The sequence below is a fragment of the Nannobrachium achirus genome (genome assembly GCF_963921795.1).
Source record: "Nannobrachium achirus genome assembly, chromosome: 12".
NCBI lineage: Eukaryota > Metazoa > Chordata > Actinopteri > Myctophiformes > Myctophidae > Nannobrachium > Nannobrachium achirus.
This window is the reverse complement of record NC_137832.1, coordinates 28,332,821-28,349,665: the sequence shown is the minus strand read 5'-3', so window position 1 is coordinate 28,349,665 and position 16,845 is coordinate 28,332,821. Positions and strand designations below refer to the sequence as shown.

At 41.3% G+C, this 16,845-nt stretch overlaps 1 protein-coding gene across 1 annotated transcript in view; it reads left to right on the top strand.

Moving 5' to 3' along the window:
* The first annotated feature begins 313 nt into the window (after window positions 1-313).
* The window catches only part of cabin1 (calcineurin binding protein 1), an 83,991-nt gene continuing 67,459 nt past the window's right edge, over window positions 314-16,845 (top strand). The window contains 19 exon segments of the mRNA XM_080738004.1: window positions 314-422; window positions 1,853-1,909; window positions 2,076-2,168; window positions 2,280-2,393; window positions 3,103-3,237; window positions 3,595-3,775; window positions 4,978-5,107; window positions 5,719-5,868; window positions 6,282-6,589; window positions 6,705-6,876; window positions 6,969-7,099; window positions 7,872-8,089; window positions 8,697-8,802; window positions 8,805-9,049; window positions 11,672-11,809; window positions 12,183-12,371; window positions 12,964-13,206; window positions 14,007-14,160; window positions 16,570-16,691. Coding sequence (XP_080594130.1) covers window positions 1,907-1,909; window positions 2,076-2,168; window positions 2,280-2,393; window positions 3,103-3,237; window positions 3,595-3,775; window positions 4,978-5,107; window positions 5,719-5,868; window positions 6,282-6,589; window positions 6,705-6,876; window positions 6,969-7,099; window positions 7,872-8,089; window positions 8,697-8,802; window positions 8,805-9,049; window positions 11,672-11,809; window positions 12,183-12,371; window positions 12,964-13,206; window positions 14,007-14,160; window positions 16,570-16,691 — 2,832 coding nt within the window. The 5' untranslated portion in view covers window positions 314-422; window positions 1,853-1,906.

Below are 16,845 nucleotides of genomic sequence, written 5' to 3'. Positions count from 1 at the left end.
CGCGTGGCCTAGCCTAGTGGATATCAAACTGCAGGAGCAAGACAACTGCAGGTGTAGGGCTGCTGTGGTCAGCTATGGTCCAGCCAACAATACTGCTAAAACACTAAAGACAATACACACATCTGAACATGCAGTTAAAGAAGTTCGCCGAACATCAAAGTTTATGATTGGCCAAACGAATACGCCCCAGCTCACGTCGTGGCTATTGACCAATGAGACATGACGTTACTGAAAGCGTGCCCGGCAATGATGCTGTGACGTTAAAATTACCGAAGATATTCACACACAAAAAAACAACAACAAAGGAGGATATTTTCAAGTTATGCATGGACTTTATAGCCCCGTATCCTATCTATTATTCAGCATCTCCAATGTTTATGATCCTAACCGTATCACCATGCCATTGAAAAGGGGCACAAATGGTAAGTCATTTCAAATTTGCAGGGTATGTTAGCAACATGCTAACGCTATTCTTCAGCAGAGAGAGATCACTTGCTCACTACTCAAGCAAAGACGAGATATTTTATGCAAATTCAGACATTAGTTTTGTTCATTTGTTATGTATCTCTTCCATAAGCTCAAACGTGAAAAGAAAGGGCAGAGTTAGATCAAGATTTAATGGACTCAATAAAAAACTCAAATAGCCTATAAATACATTTTTATCATTATTCAGGATAAGCGCCAAGCGGGCATGAACACATGCCGATTTTGTTGCAATAGTAGGCTATATGCATGTACATGTTTTTAATTTGAGCAACTGACTCATCATGGATTATGCAGTAACCTCTTTAATATAACTCAATGAATGGTACACCCTCGGAGTTGCAAATACATAGCAGAGGATTTACTGTGTATATTTGCATGCATATTCAGACTGTATTCTTTACATTTTATTCAACATACGACATTATGAATCTTGTTGCGACCGTAGGTCGCATTTACTACCAAAACCTCCACGGGCTGTCTGTGCGTCAGTCAGTCAGTCAGTGAGTCCGTCACACTTTTGCCCTGCTCATATCTCCACAACCGTTGCCCCCATCCATGCCAAATTTTGCACACACACTCCTTGACTGCCAAACTACAACCTCCAAGGACCCCCGGAGCCCCAGGGACCCCCAGGTCCCTGGGGGACCCCCAGATGTAAAAAATGACCAAATGTGCTCACACGTCACACTTTTTCCCTGCTTATATCTCCGCACCCGTTGACCCGATCCATGCCAGATTTTACACACACACACACACACACACACACACACTCCTTGCCTGCCAAACTACAACCTCCAAGGACCCCCGGAGCCCCAGGGACCCCCAGGTCCCTGGGGGACCCCCAGATGTAAAAAATGACCAAATGTGCAAAAATGACCAAATGACCACCCCAACGGGGCTGCTCACGGGGAATTCCCGGGGACCACCGACTCCTGGTGCTCCAGAACGGATGCAAAAGTGGTGGCGCCCCCAGTGGAGGACCCCCTGCCACTGCAGCGCACATAAAATGCCGTAACTCGGGCTAGGAGCGTCCGGGAGAGCCGGGGCCGGTACCTATTCGTCCGCCAAGGCAACGCGGAGACCCCACCCCTCATTTCTCACATGGCCCTATTCTAGCGCCACCTTCAGGCCGATTTTTAAAACACATTTTTGGGCACTGCTCCTACAGTTTTTGCCCTAAAATCACGAATATCACTACACAGCATGTCTACACTCATGTCATCAACATGGATCAGGAAGATTTGGGAAATACAAATTTTTGCCCTATTTGTGGAGATAAGCCACCTACGGTCGCTTATCTCCCGATTAGGGAGTCTTACTGATTTCTGACTGCTCTGACTGATGTTTTTTTTATATACATTTGCAGGTCCTGTAAAAAGCAATTAAGTCTTCAGTGATCTACTCTGTGTCTCATTCTAAAATGGTAAGGGCATCAGAAAAACAACTTAACTGTTGTGCTGGCTTTCAGTGTGAACTGGTTACTGTCAATAATGATTACTCAAGCACTCTACAATCACAGGGCTACATATATTGCTTGTTGTCCAATATTTTTTTCACCCCTTTTATCTCCCATTATCATTTCCATCCAGATCCGGATAGCAGCATTGAATGCTGCTTCAGCAGCTGCTGATGAGTCTCAAGACCCCTTGAGAAGTAGAAAGGGTCAAACAAAGGAAGCTCAGGTACAAAATTACAAACCATACAGTTGAATAGAGTTATAATTGGCTTTCCGTTTTATGCAGACATTTTGTTCTCTAGATCTTTTTATATGTTGTTGCATTTCTCTTTTACAGGAAGCGGGGGCTTTTGCTCTGTATCACAAAGCTTTAGATCTTCAAAAACATGACAAGTTTGAGGAGTCTGCCAAGGCCTATCATGAACTACTCCATACCCCACTGCTTAAAGAGGTATTATGTCACAACATATACACTATATACAGTATAACTCAAATCCTTTACCATTCATCTTTATTGGTTACTAATACTAATGGACCAGGATGTTAGGGATGTGGAGTGGTGATTGGTCACATAAACCATACTTGTTTGAACACACAAATTACAAATAATTAAACATTTAAAAGATAATGCATTAAAAAAAACAAAGTTTATATTAAAAGAAAATCACACCCAATGTGAAGTGAGCGGTGGTCGTGCTTGCATAACGTCATCAGACTAGGATTTGAGTCTTGGATGTACTATGCTATGGCAAAACACTGAGGAAAAAGGCTACAGACATACGACATATGACATCACTAGACAAACATGATGCTACGCACACACATTTTGCTATGGCAAAACGCTGAGGAAAAAGGCTACGGACACACGCACAGCCACAGACACACACACATTTTGCTATGGCAAAACGCTGAGGAAAAAGGCTACAGACACACGACATATGACATCACTAAACAAACATGATGCTACGCACACACATTTTACTATGGCAAAACGCGGAGGAAAAAGGCTACGGACACACGCACAGCCACTTATAGGAGCGGTTTGCACCGCTCAAAAAATGATGTACAACAAGTTAGAATTAAACCATGCAGATGACAATGCATCTTTCTTTGTTCTGGTGCCACATTTGATAAATCCTTATCCTGATCTCCATTTTTAGGCTAAGCCCTCAGATGATCAGAGAGTGGGTCTCAAGCATCCCGGGCTGATGTTGAAATACTCTACTTTCAAGAACTTAGCTAGCTTGGCTGCATTGCGAGATGACCTGGAGACGGCTATGGAGTTTTACTTGGAGGTAAATTAATTAAAACTAGAAAGGTGCAATTCTGGGAAATTGCAAGTGTGGTTGCACTGACGCGAGTTGCAAGGAATCCACTGGGATCAAAGCCAAACCATTCCGTCTTACTATTTATAATACTAGGGCGGCCGAGCGTCTAGTCGGCAACCTGGCCAACTTGGGAACGATGTAAATAGTGAATGAATGCCCCGCCCTTTAATGCAAATGGTCTTTTTACTATATTGCAAATGAAAAACATGCCAAAACTACTACACAAAACTCTACCTTTTCTTTCTGCATTTGAGATAATGGAAGATATGTATTACAATGAACGAAACAAAATCTTCCCTTTTCTTTTCTTTTCTTTTTCTCCAGGCTGTCATGTTGGATTCCACTGATGTGAACATGTGGTATAAGATTGGTCAGGTGGCAGTGAAATTGGTGCGTATCCCTCTGGCCCGACATGCTTTCGAGGAGGGTCTGCATTGTAACCCAGACCACTGGCCCTGCCTGGACAACCTCATCACTATTCTGTACACGCTTAGTGACTACAGCTGTAAGTCATACATGTTTATATATTACCTCCCTCATTAACTGACTGTCTATATTGACATAATGGCATTGTTATCTTATTGCCAAATCATAATTTATTACATTACATTTATTATTAACAGGTTATTGATTATTCTCCATACAGAAGATCGCGTTAGACCGGTAATTGCCGGTTTTGACCGTTTTTTATGGCCAAGACCGGAAAATAAAATTCCTCCCGGACATTCTGACCGATTGAAAAACCAATGGTCATTTATCATTATCGCCGTCTGCTCCTCATGCGCAGGCTGCCTCTATCTCTCTCTCTCTCTCTCCCTCTCGCTCGCCCGCCCTCCCTCTCTCTCTCTCTCTCTCTCTCTCTCTCTCTCTCGCTCGCTCGCTCGCTCGTCCGCTCTCCCTCTCTCTCTCTCTCTCTCTCTCTCCCTCTCTCTCCCTCTCGCTCACTCGCTCGCTCATTTCAGTGTCAGTTTCTTACACGCACTGCATGTAAAGCCATGGGAATTAAGGAATGCACGCACGGTCAGCAATCAACCCATATGAACAAACAGTATACACTTGTTTGAAGTTCTTTATGAGGAGATGGAGTGGAGACAGTAGGAAGAGCCTTTTCAACTCTCCTAAAGTTGCATAACATGCGCACGGACACACTGTCTGTCTGTGTCACCACTCGACAGTGAGTATTGGATTCATTGCTGGTCAGATCAGATGAATCTATCAACCTTTCCTTATGAAGCAAATGCTATTTTTCAATATTCTTAAGTCAAGACATGGTATTGTAGGCCTACTGTTGGCATGAAAGATGATGACAGAAATACCTTGTTGTGAAAGCAGTGTGCCACATGCAGACAGCCTGCGCGATTAGTCCAATAATTAATTCCCTTATGCGAGATTGAAGCGTTTTTTTTTTCTTTCTTTCTTTTTAGCCTACTTTTTCATTCAATTCGTTTTCAGTCCCAACTATGCAGTGAGTAGGCCTAATAGACTACTTTAACTGTTGCTATTGGCTGTTTGTACACCTGCTTGTATTTATGCATTAAAATGATTATGTCCGGTATTTTCTTCAGATGTCCGGTAAATTTTTATCATGCCGGTCACGGTGACCGGCTGTTAAAAATCCTAGCGCGACCTCTGTGTGTATGTGTGTTATAATATAGCATTCTCCTCCATAGGGAGGAGAATGCTATAATTTATGTATTCTGTTTCTAGGCTGTTTGTATTTCATCGCCAAAGCCTTGGAGAAAGACCACTATTACACTAAAGGCCTGGTGTTGAAGGAGAGAATCTTTGAAGAGCAGCCCTGTCTGAAGAGAGACACCATGCAGATGTTCATGAAGTGGTGAGGCCCAAATCTTCTTAAACTAGCAGCAGGATAACATAGTGCTATCTGCTCACTTCTAGTTAAAGCTAATACATTGTAGAATGGAGTTACATCTTCATCAGAATATAATTCCATCGTTTAGCAATGCATCATGACTCTAGTGGTGTACATTAACACAACTGAATCTCTCTGCTAGGGCTGTCACAATTATTACATAATCGTCTAATCGTGATTATTTGACATTATCGCAATTATTTTGTCATAATCGTCATAATCGTGAATGTTGAAAAATGTCCGAAATAGTGGAAATAGCAGATCTACAAGCTCACAACTGCGACGCGTTGTGAGCTTGTAGATCGGCTATTTCCACTATCAAAGTTATTTTTTAAGTAGTAAGTTGTCAAATATGTCAGTAATTTCTTTCTATATTTAGGTTATGTGTCATATCTACCATGTACAACTTCAAAGCCTAAAGGCCAAACAGAAATGTAATTATCAACGACAAAAACACAATTAAATCGTTAATCGTCAATTATTTGAGTGACAATTAATCTTCATGTAAAATGTCATATAGTGACAGCCCTACTCTCTGCTGCTTTAGTCATGAGCCTCTGTGGTTTTGTTTTCAGTGACATGTCTGTTCACTATGTGGATGTGGACGAAGAGTTGAGCAAGTCCATTGTACAGGAAGCATCGGACTTAAGGAAGCGCAGACAGGCTCTCTCTTATCGTGAACCTAAACCCGATCTGATCCTTATTCAGCCCATACGAAGTTTCTCGTGAGTGATGGCCTGCTGTTTCTTTTTTTACTTAAATGTTTGTTATTACTAATTATTCTTCCACTTACAATGGATTGCAGAATGGTTATTAACAGAATATGCATAATATAGGTCAATTATATTCCCATTTCCTATTAAAGAGCAACTTCACGAAAGTGTACCATGAATATTTATTATCATTCTATTGTGAGGATGTTGTGGAAATCTGATTTACTTCCTAGTGTGTTCTCGCTTTGCTGGAAAATCCCCGCCAGAGCATATTTTACGTAGGCTAGCAGTGATTTTCCAGCACAGAGAGAGAAATCCCTCGAAACACACCGAATGCTTTGGGAAGTGTTTCTTTATGTCAGATTTAGACTTTTAATAACAGTCCTTTTGAATTCCTTGTTTGGATTTGTTGACTCAATCTCCAGGTGGAAGCATGTAGGAGAGTGCTTTCTTGCAATGTACAGACACCAGACTACATGTGAGCCCCCACAACCAAGTTTGGGTCGCAGGATTGACCTGTCAGAATACCGTGATCCAAACTGCCTCCAGAACTTGCCCCAGCCCAGTAGCCCGGCCAGCACAGTCCAGACCACCGTTCCTAGCAGCAGCCCCAGCTCGTCCCTGCCCCCAATAGCCATACCTGAAACCCCGGCTCTGCCACAACCCACCACGTTGGCTCAGGCCATCCCCAGTCAGACCACTGTGGAGGTCACCACAGATCCACCTCCTGTTGGTCAGTGCAAATACATGGTTGAAATGCTATTGCTTTGAATTGTGTAATATAATTATTATGCAGTATGTATGAGGTATTGATTATCAGATTTCAAATTCATACTGCGCCTCTGCAGCTATGGATACCTCCCTGACTGAGAAGGGAAAGAAAGCCCCCAAGAGGAAACGCGTGGTGGAAGACAGCGGGGAGACGGCCAAACGGCGGTCGGCCCGTGTCCGAAATACAAAGTGCAAGAAGGAAGAGAAGATTGATTTTCAAGAGCTGCTTTTCAAATATCTGCCTTCCAGGTAAATGGCACCAAGCATGCAGAGAGAAACGCACCTAGCATGCAGACATTGATCTAACAACCTAACTGTTATGTGTGTTTGTTTTTTTTTAGGCTAAGGAAGTTTGATCCTGAAGACGATGACGAGAGCCTCAGTAATCTGGAGGCCCAGTGTGATGTCAAGGATGATGCGCAGCATCTCCATGGAGGTTGTTTGCCCATGGAAGTTCAATACATGGAAACCGGTATGTAGTATAAGTATAGAGTTCTCAATGGGCCTGAAATTAAAACCTGAATGGACCCGAGTGAGTTGGAAGGCCAAGCCCTCCCTGAGCTCAATAATAATGAGCCTAGCCTGACCCATAACCAAAACCATTACTCTGCAGGAAATGGAATAAAGAACCTGTGTTCCAGTTATAGATCTATAATATAGATCTAGTTATTTTTTTATGTTAATACTTTTAAATGGTTAAATATTTATAAAACACACATGACAGACTTCAAGGGATATTTCACTTGGTCAAACTCTTGGTCATTTTATCGTCTAATCAGGCTTTTGTGACCACCCTGGACAGATTTTAAGTTGCTTGATTCAGTATTTAGATATTTAATATTCATTCTATCAGACACCTACCTTCCTATACTGTACAAACCCATTGTAATGAAAAAAGTTATCAAAAAAACACGGCCAGCTCACGTATTAGGAGGGTAGTATAAGTCACCAGAAAAAAAAGTGTTTTCAAATCAAATGAATCTATCATCATGGTTAAAATGGAGTTTGAAGTTGCATTGTTTTTTTTATAGGAAGGGGGCGTGTCTGATAAAACGAATATTAAATATCTATACTGAAAAATAGATAAAATAGCAGATCAGCAAACTTGTGTGTTTGTAGATCAGCAATTTTAGATACTTTTTCATGACGGAGTAAGGAATTAATTGCCTGACAGGGACAACATTCTTCTCACATGTCGCCTTTTAACAAACAGCTAACAAACTATGCAATCCACCTCTCTGTAGAAAAACAGGATGTCCACAACTTCCTGCTGAATAATATGACTAATGGTGGCATCCTGGACCTCATGATGCGCTACCTGAAGGCCGTTGGTCAGAAGTTCATGGAGGAGTGGTCCCGGGGGCTGACCGCTGTGGTACTGGAGGTCCATCAGACATGGAGGAAGCATAGTAGTGGACTTCCCAATCCTCTGCTCAGAGACTGCAGCAGCCAACACATAGGGGTAAACGAAACAAGAGGCATTGTTAATGTTAATGTTCAAAGATATATTTGCATGGTTCCCACGGTCATGAAATTCCTGGAAATATTTTGAAATTAGAAAAATATTTTTCCAGTACTGGAAAAGTTTTGGAATTTATCCAAGGTCCTGGAAAAAATAGCTATGCATTGTCTTTGGTTGTTGATTTTGTTAATACCTCTGAAATTACAAATTAAACATGGGCCAAATTGTCAAATATTTTAGGCAGAAATTGTGAAAATAGCCGAACTACATGCTCTCAACGCCTCGCAATGTGAGCATGTAGGTCTGCTATTTTCACAATAGAACAGTGTTATACAAAATTCCTCAACTCTTTAAAAAATATGATTATTTCGGGGGTCACTGCCTGAAAAGGTTGAGAACCACTGGCATACACTACCTGTCTTTGGGCATTACGCATAGGAGTAAGCGACATGTTATTGAGCTGAATTATTGTTATATAGTCCTGGAAATTGGGTTAAATATTCTGGAAAAGTTTTGGAAATTAATTGGTAAAAATGTGTGGGAACCCTGTATTTGTCACACAAACTGTTGTACTTGCACAATTAATAACTAGATATTTCTTTTGCAGGAAATGTTGGAGATGAGCTTAGCATGCATGGAGCTACAATTGGAGCAATGGTCGCACAGCAAAGGGAAGACGGGTATGTACCAATTGACTTACTTTGATTATTGTCATCGTCTATCCTGAATAATGGTTTGAAACGTCATTTTCTTTTTTATTCTACTTTTCTAGTGTCACCAAGAAGGAGCGGCACCGGTCAGGGCAGCGATGCAGCTGACACAGAGTTCCCTGGACAGCACTTTGAGGGGGATCTGCTGCTGCTGGCCTTAGGTTCTACCCAGAGGGACATTTTTGAGGATGGCTGGCTAGACATTATGGTGCGTGTCTACTGGCTCAAGGCAAGGTTCTTGGCTCTTCAGGTAAGACCTCTATGCTGCCTTTGCCTCAATCGTGGTTATGATAGCTAAGCAGGATAATGAGGGAATCGTTCACTTTGTGATGCAAGCATGAAAGTTGGTACATATACACTTCGAATCCCACTCTTTTAAAAAATAGCGGTAGCCAAGCAAAATTCCAAGATGGCGGACCCTGAAATCCAAGATGTCCGTCCAAAAATGTTGTTTTTCCTTTATAACTCAAATTGCATTGATTTTAAGACCCATAAATGTATTGAAGTTGAATATAAAGATGGGCATTGCGGATGTTTTGGTACCAAGCACATGTCTGTATCTATTACGGATCTTGAGATACAGCATATAGTCGGAGTAGATTAATAGCTAATTTCATAAGATTCGTTCACTTTGTGATGCAAGCATGACATTTGCCACAAATGCTCTCTAAGGGACCCTCTTATGGAAAAAGGCGCTGGCCACTCAAAATTCCAAGATGGCGACCGTTTTCTTCAAGATGGCCGCCACCTTAGCGGAGCAGATAGTGATATGATCTATCAGGACGTCAGCATGAATTGTGCCATGAACCGTATCCATACCTCACTCAGACACATGAAATGTGACGATGTTCCCAAGATGTTCCCAAGATGTGTGTTTTGCCAAATAGTTTTAATCGCATTTGCAACTGCACAGTGCTGTGCAGACAAAACCCAATTTGAAGCATTTGCACCTTCCGCTCCACCCTGATTTGCAGCCACATTTGTTGAGTTCTTGGCAACTCTCTGCAAGTGGTGAATTGGCTGTCCAGAAGATTTGCCATTCTTCACCAAACCTCTTCCATCCCCAGTCAGCTGGACTCTGTGATTCTGGCTGACGCAGAGCTTGGTGTTCTACCTACAATACATGCTTATGCCATGAAATATAAGATTACACACATTGTCTTTGATGTGTACAGTCCATCAAGCCTCAAAATGGAAACAAGATCCAAACGAGGCCAGGGAGGTCGACGCCAAGTGACAAACAAAAATAAAGTTCCTTCAAATTGGCACAATTTTCTCAGACATAATGATAACAAGACAGACCTCTTCCACTTTCTGGCTGACAAGATTGCACAAATGACTGTGCCAAACATGGTTGTTGTAACCAAGGGACCAGATGTCTTGAGCACCTCTGGAACCAGTCTGGTTAGTCTAAACAAATGTTTCCATGAAGTAGCTGATACACAGATCTTTGTACATGCCAGGCATGCCACAGAGGAGGGTAGCAAAGCCATCCTGATCAAGGCCAATGATACTGACGTTCTCGTCATAGGATTAAGCATCTTTCCCTCACTTCAGGTCCTTGGTCTCCAGCAGCTGTGGGTTGCATTTGGTCATGGTCAGAGTCTAAGGTGGATTGGTGTACATGAACTGTACCGCTGTATTGGACCAGAAAAGACAAAAGGCATACTGTTCTTTCATGCCTTTACTGGTTGCGATACGGTATCCGCCTTTCGCAATAAAGGCAAAAAGTCTGCCTGGCAAACATGGGATATTTGCTCAGAGGTTTCTCCCATCTTCACCAAACTCAGCCAATATCCCATTGAACTTAATGAAGTTGACCTGAAGACACTGGAGCGGTTTGTGGTCCTTATGTATGATCGATCAAGCACAGCTGTTAGTGTGGATGAAGCTAGACTGGACATGTTTGCCCGAACCTCCAACAAGAGCAGCTCTGCTTCAACACACTAAACGTGCTGCGTATCAGGCAGGCTGCATATGGGGTCAGTCCACCCAGCGTCAGCCAGAATCAGCGAGTTCAGCTGACTGGGACTGGTTTGGTGAAGAATGGCAGATCTTCTGGACAGCCAATTCACCACTTGCAGAGAGTTGCCAAGAACTCACCAAATGTGGCTGCAAATCAGGGTGCAGCGGAAGGTGCAAATGTTTCAAATTGGGTTTTGTCTGCACAGCACTGTGCAGTTGCAAATGCGATTAAAACTATTTGGCAAAACACACATCTTAATGGGAACATCTTCACATTTCATGTGTCTGAGTGAGGTATGGATACGGTTCATGGCACTTTTCATGCTTGTATGACGTCCTGATAGATCATTTGACTATCTGCTCCGCTAAGGTGGCGGCCATCTTGAAGAAAACGGTCGCCATCTTGGAATTTTGAGTGGCCAGCGCCCTTTTCCATAAGAGGGTCCCTTAGAGAGCATTTGTGGCAAATGTCATGCTTGCATCACAAAGTGAACGATTCTTATGAAATTAGCTATTAATCTACTCCGACTATATGCTGTATCTCAAGATCCGTAATAGATACAGACATGTACTTGGTACCAAAACATCCACAATGCCCATCTTTATATTCAACGTCAATACATTTATGGGTATTAAAATCAATGCAATTTGAGTTATAAAGGAAAAACTAAACTTTTGGACGGACATCTTGGATTTCGGGGGCCGCCATCTTGAAATTTCGCTTGGCTACCGCTATTTTTTAAAAGAGTGGGATTCGAAGTGTATATGTACCAAGTTTCATGCTTGCATCACAAAGTGAACGATTCTTTTGAAATCACACATTAATCTGCTTAGCTATGAGGGATTCGCTGTGCTTGACATAAACCAGTAATTCAATACTTTCTGTGTGCATTCTTATCTTTTTCAGGGGGATATGGAGTTGGCCCTGGAGAGCTATGACGTGTGCATAGGCCTGCTGCAGAGCAAACCAAAGACCTCTGATGGGAAATATTACACCATCAATCTTCCCAATCTACGAAAGGATGCAGCAATTTCAGTGGAGGAGGTTGGTGTCCTTAATGGCAAAAAAAAAGAAAAACTAAAAAACTAAAGTCGTTATTTGGTGTAGATATTTACAGTTAGTTCCTACACTTTATATTTGGGCAAATAATAATCGATCAGTGTGTACTCAGTAGCAGTTGATCTCAATGTGAATGTGAGATATTGTCGAGTGTACTTGTTGTCACTTTATATTTGGGCAAATAATAATCGATCAGTGTGTACTCAGTAGCAGTTGATCTCAATGTGAATGTGAGATATTGTCGAGTGTACTTGTGGTAAACCAAATGCAGAACACAAGTGAAGCCACGCCAACTTTTTTCTTCTTTTTTTTTTTTTTTCTGGTTCCATGAAAATCTCTTCTCTCCCATGATTGACAGATTGACAAGAGACTGAAGTCCCTTGAGCGGTGTCAGTCTCTGGAGGAAATTCAGCGCCTCTTTGAGTCTGGGGATTATGAATCTGTTGTGCGTCTGCTGCAGCCCACCCTCAATTATGGCGGCAGAAGCAAACCTCTTGAATTTGTCACCGCAGCACCTGAAAGGCCTGCTCAGTTAATGCTGTTGCAGGTAAGATATTCTGCAAGCTTGACAGTTACAATGAGATTGCATCAGCATGTAGCTTTGTCAACACATTATAATAGGTCTGCATAATTAATCATGTACTGAATAGCGAGTACCTTATTTTAAACACACCATACCACCATTAATAAGCAGAAGAGATTGGCATGGTGTCATACATACATACATACATACAGATCAATCTAAAAAAATAGAATTTTGAAACTTCCCACTGGACTTAAAGCAACTTTGACTAAAGAAGGTTGACATTTCTCTATTATAAATCCTTGTTTTGAGTGGTCTCGTGTAATATTGTAATATTTAGAAATATGGACTTTTGATATTCATGTGCTGTATGCCATAAAAATTCAAAATGTCTTACTAAAGCCTCTTGTGCATTAATACCTTGCATCAGAGCGCACAAGCAACTTGTGTGTCTGCTGTAATTGAAAATTGTCCATCTGTTGATACGAGCTATTGAGAGAGAAACTACTAATCAGGGTTAATTGTCAGAATATTCTGTTGTCCATAACTTTGAAATTAAACTGCACGGTCAGTTGACACGGTTTGTTGTTGTTCGTCCACATCCGTGTGGCCTTAGAACTCCCTGTTGAAGCAGAAGGATTATCAGCAGTGTATGGAGTGCACAGAGGTGGCCCTGAACGAAACCCTGCAGCAGCTCAACTCTGCTCAGACCAGCTCCCCGTGTGCCAAAGAGGAGTGGGTCAACACCGTCACACAGCTGCTGACTGGCATTGAGGTCTGCTTCGCCGAGGTGCCGCAGCTTCTCAGCAACGTGCCTCGCTTCTCCAGCTTGCCCCGACTGGCCAACAACCTCATCCAAGTGAGAAGTGATAAAACTCAGGGGCTGTTCCTTTTTTTAGTTATTTAACTTTTGTAGTTTGTGTACATAATATACGCCAATATGGCCATCCCAAATTACAGCCAGGACTTGAATATCCTCACACAAGACAATAATATACAACAGGGGTCTTCAACAGGGGGTCTGGGACCCCTAGGGGGTCCTCAGAGTTACTACAGGGGGTCCTCCAAATCTTTGAGTGATAGAAAGTTTTTTTCTCCTTTTTTATATTAACCACTTGAACCCTAGTGTCCATATTCAGAGAACTTAAGCCAAAAATAGCAGATCTACAAGCTCACAACGCCTCGCGCTGCGAGGCATTGTGAGCTTGTAGATTGGCTATTTTTGGCAAAGAGCTTTGGTGTAGAGGGGAAAAGAGGGGAGTGATGGGTCAAGTTTATTAAGTATTGACGGACCTAGTGGTTAAATATCTGAAAACACAAATTGACTTGTCAAACGATGAAACTATATGGAATCTAAGAGAAGGTTGTGGGGGCCCCTGTTTCATCTGTCTCTCTTCTAAGGGGTCCTTGGCCTGAAAACGTTGAAGACCCCTGATATACAATAACATGCATACATGAACGATGGAAAAGTATATAAAATGACCCATGGTTCCCGCACTTAGGTCGGGGGTTTTTAGTGATGTGTGAGCAATGTTATTTTAAGACTGTGTGATTTAGCCTGTGCTTACATAAAACTGTGAAATGAAGGAAGCGTCTCAAATGACTGGAGAATGCTGTGATTGCTGCTCTGGTTCTCTAAATGTGTTGTGTTGTCTCCAGCTAATTGACCTCAGCATGGCAATCCCTGATGATCCTAAGGAGCCCTGTTTCTCCTCTGTTCTGCCATGGATCATCCTGCATCGTGTCATCAAACACGAGGAGGCTGCTTTTGACTGTATGCTTCGACAGCACATCTCTGTAGGGGATGAAGAAGGTATGGTGGTTGGTCAACGGAAACTAGAATTGGATAGGAATGTCCCACTGTTTGTTTACTGCTAAACACTACCATCTAGTGGTAACATAAGTTTATATGTCATTATTTAATAGCAATAGCTAATAGCAATTCTTGAAATATTGGTGTTGCAAAGGCTGCATTTGACTGACTTATCACTGACAGATTAATACCCAGTGGCACACATACAAATGGCAACACTCTCTAGTTAGGAGCCTTGCCTATTGATATGTAATTTGTCCGTTTACCTTTTAGATTTTATATTATCTGATATATGCCCATTTTAATCTTTTAATAATAATAATATAGGCCTAGAATTATTGAACGCTTTAACTATTGAAAGTGCCGCGCTGTGAGCTTGTAGATCTGCTATTGTGAAAATGTGTACAAATCTTTGAATATACTGTATGTATTTTTAAAGCAAACGTTTGTAACTCAAATTTTGCTTCTGGGTGGTCCCTGGAACTAGATATTTTGAGATGGGGGTCTGTGGCCAAATAAATATCAGTTTGGGGGTCCTTCACATGAAAAGGTTTGAGAACCATGGACATAGTAGTCTCTCAAGAACAGACTAACTGAGCTCCAGTTAAGTGAAAAGGACCTTTTCTTTGACGATGGCTGGCCAGATTAATGACATAGAAACATAGGTTTTTCAAAAAACCTTAGAAGGATTCAAATGACACTTATAGAATCGGGTCAAAATTCTAATTTTCACAATTTTTCAAAAATAGCAGATCTACAAGCTCGCGAGTGCCGCGCTGTGAGCTTGTATATCTGCTATTTTTCAATAGTTAAAGCATAAAATAATGATACACAATAATGTGTACTAGGGCTGCACGATTTTGGGAAAAAACCTAATTGCGATTTTTCTGACTAATATTGCGATTGCGATTTTATTCGCGATATTTACAGGGGCTAAAGCAAAAAAAAAATCCTAAGATGGAAATTTATTTTGACTTGACTAGCAAGTATTATGCTGCATTTTGACGATTTCGGTCATGTTATTAACATCACGGCCAAGGCTACACCCCCCCCACCCCCATTTTTTGTTTTCTCTTTTTTGGCAAATCTGCCTCGATCTCATAAATGCCCCCTAGGGACTCCTCAGGACGGAAATCCATCCCCAGGACGGAGAACCTTAACCCCTGTATTTATATATTTATTTCAAGGTAGGATAAGTGATAGGTTTTTTTTTGTTAAAAGGATGATATAATAAATAATTTTAACCATAGGAAAATCATTTCACTACCTTAGGTCAAGCTTCCGTTGAATATTTATTGTGTAATACATTTAAAAAATAAATTGATTATTATTAACTAGGCTAATTGGCAATCATGTAAATGGTTTGATTCAGTTCAGTTATATTTCCAAAAGATTACCTTTTATTTTGCTTTAGCAATATAAAACGTTTTTATATTCAGAAAAATCTCAGTAATAATGCCTCTCATTGTCAAGGAAATTATTTAACCTAAGAACATAATTTAAGCTTCCTTGAATATTTATTGTGTTTACATTTAAAAATGAATTGATTATCAATAACTAGGCAAATTGGCAAATGGTTTGATTCAGTTCAATTATATTTCCAAAAGATTCCCTTTTACTTTGCTTATTAGCAATATAAAACATTTTTAATGTCAGTAATGGTTTTGTCTGCCTCTCATTATTGTCAAGGAAGAAAGTACTGTATGTCGCTGCCTTGCTTAAGTTTTATCAAGGCAAAAAAATGCACCCTAAGACACACACCATAAGTTTCACTGGAGGAGGAGGGGCAGCCACCGGTGCACAGAAATTACTTTCACTTTCAGCTTACAACAATCGGGAGCATTTAATCTATGCACAAGGATTTAAGGATGTTATATTTATAATGATTACCAGAACATTCACTACCTGTAGCCACGTACTCCGTTGGAGGGGAAATACACTGTTACGTGCTGTTAGACAGACAGTGTCATGCTTGGCTCCTCTCCTGCTCTGAGGAGATTGGAGCAACCCGTAATGTTGGCAAATCCGCGGTGGGCGATGCGTGGGTATTTAGGAAGCATGATTTGATCATTGGTTAGTCAATTATGAACGAATTTCTAAAATTAAAACGTCTGCATAATGCTTGGGAAGTCAACTTCGCAGAAAATCGCCAAAACCGCGGCCTTTGCGATTCGCTAATCGCGAGATTTCACATCGTGATTTCGGTTTGAAAACGATTAACCGTGCAGCCCTAATGTGTACCCGTTCTAAATGGGTTAATAATAATACATAATACATCAAACTTATATATCGCTTTTCAAGGTACCCAAAGTGCTTTACAAAACAAAATAATACGATTTATTTCACCTGACCAAATAAGTTCCCTCTTTGGGATAATAAATCTTACCTTGTCTTCAACATTCTCCTCAGATGACACTCCCTCTGACACTCCCATGCTGCCTTCCTCTCTGATGTTGCTGAATACAGCTCACGAGTACCTGGGCCGGCGCTCATGGTGCTGCAACTCGGATGGCACACTCCTCAAGTTCTATGTGAGTGTTATCATAACATGTCATCTTCTACGGTCATATGTATATATTATGTTACAGGACAGTCATTTTTATTTTAGCCATTGTTATTGCGATATACACAAAGAAACGCTTGTTCCACATCAAACAGCCCGGAGTCGTTTGTATTTGTATTACA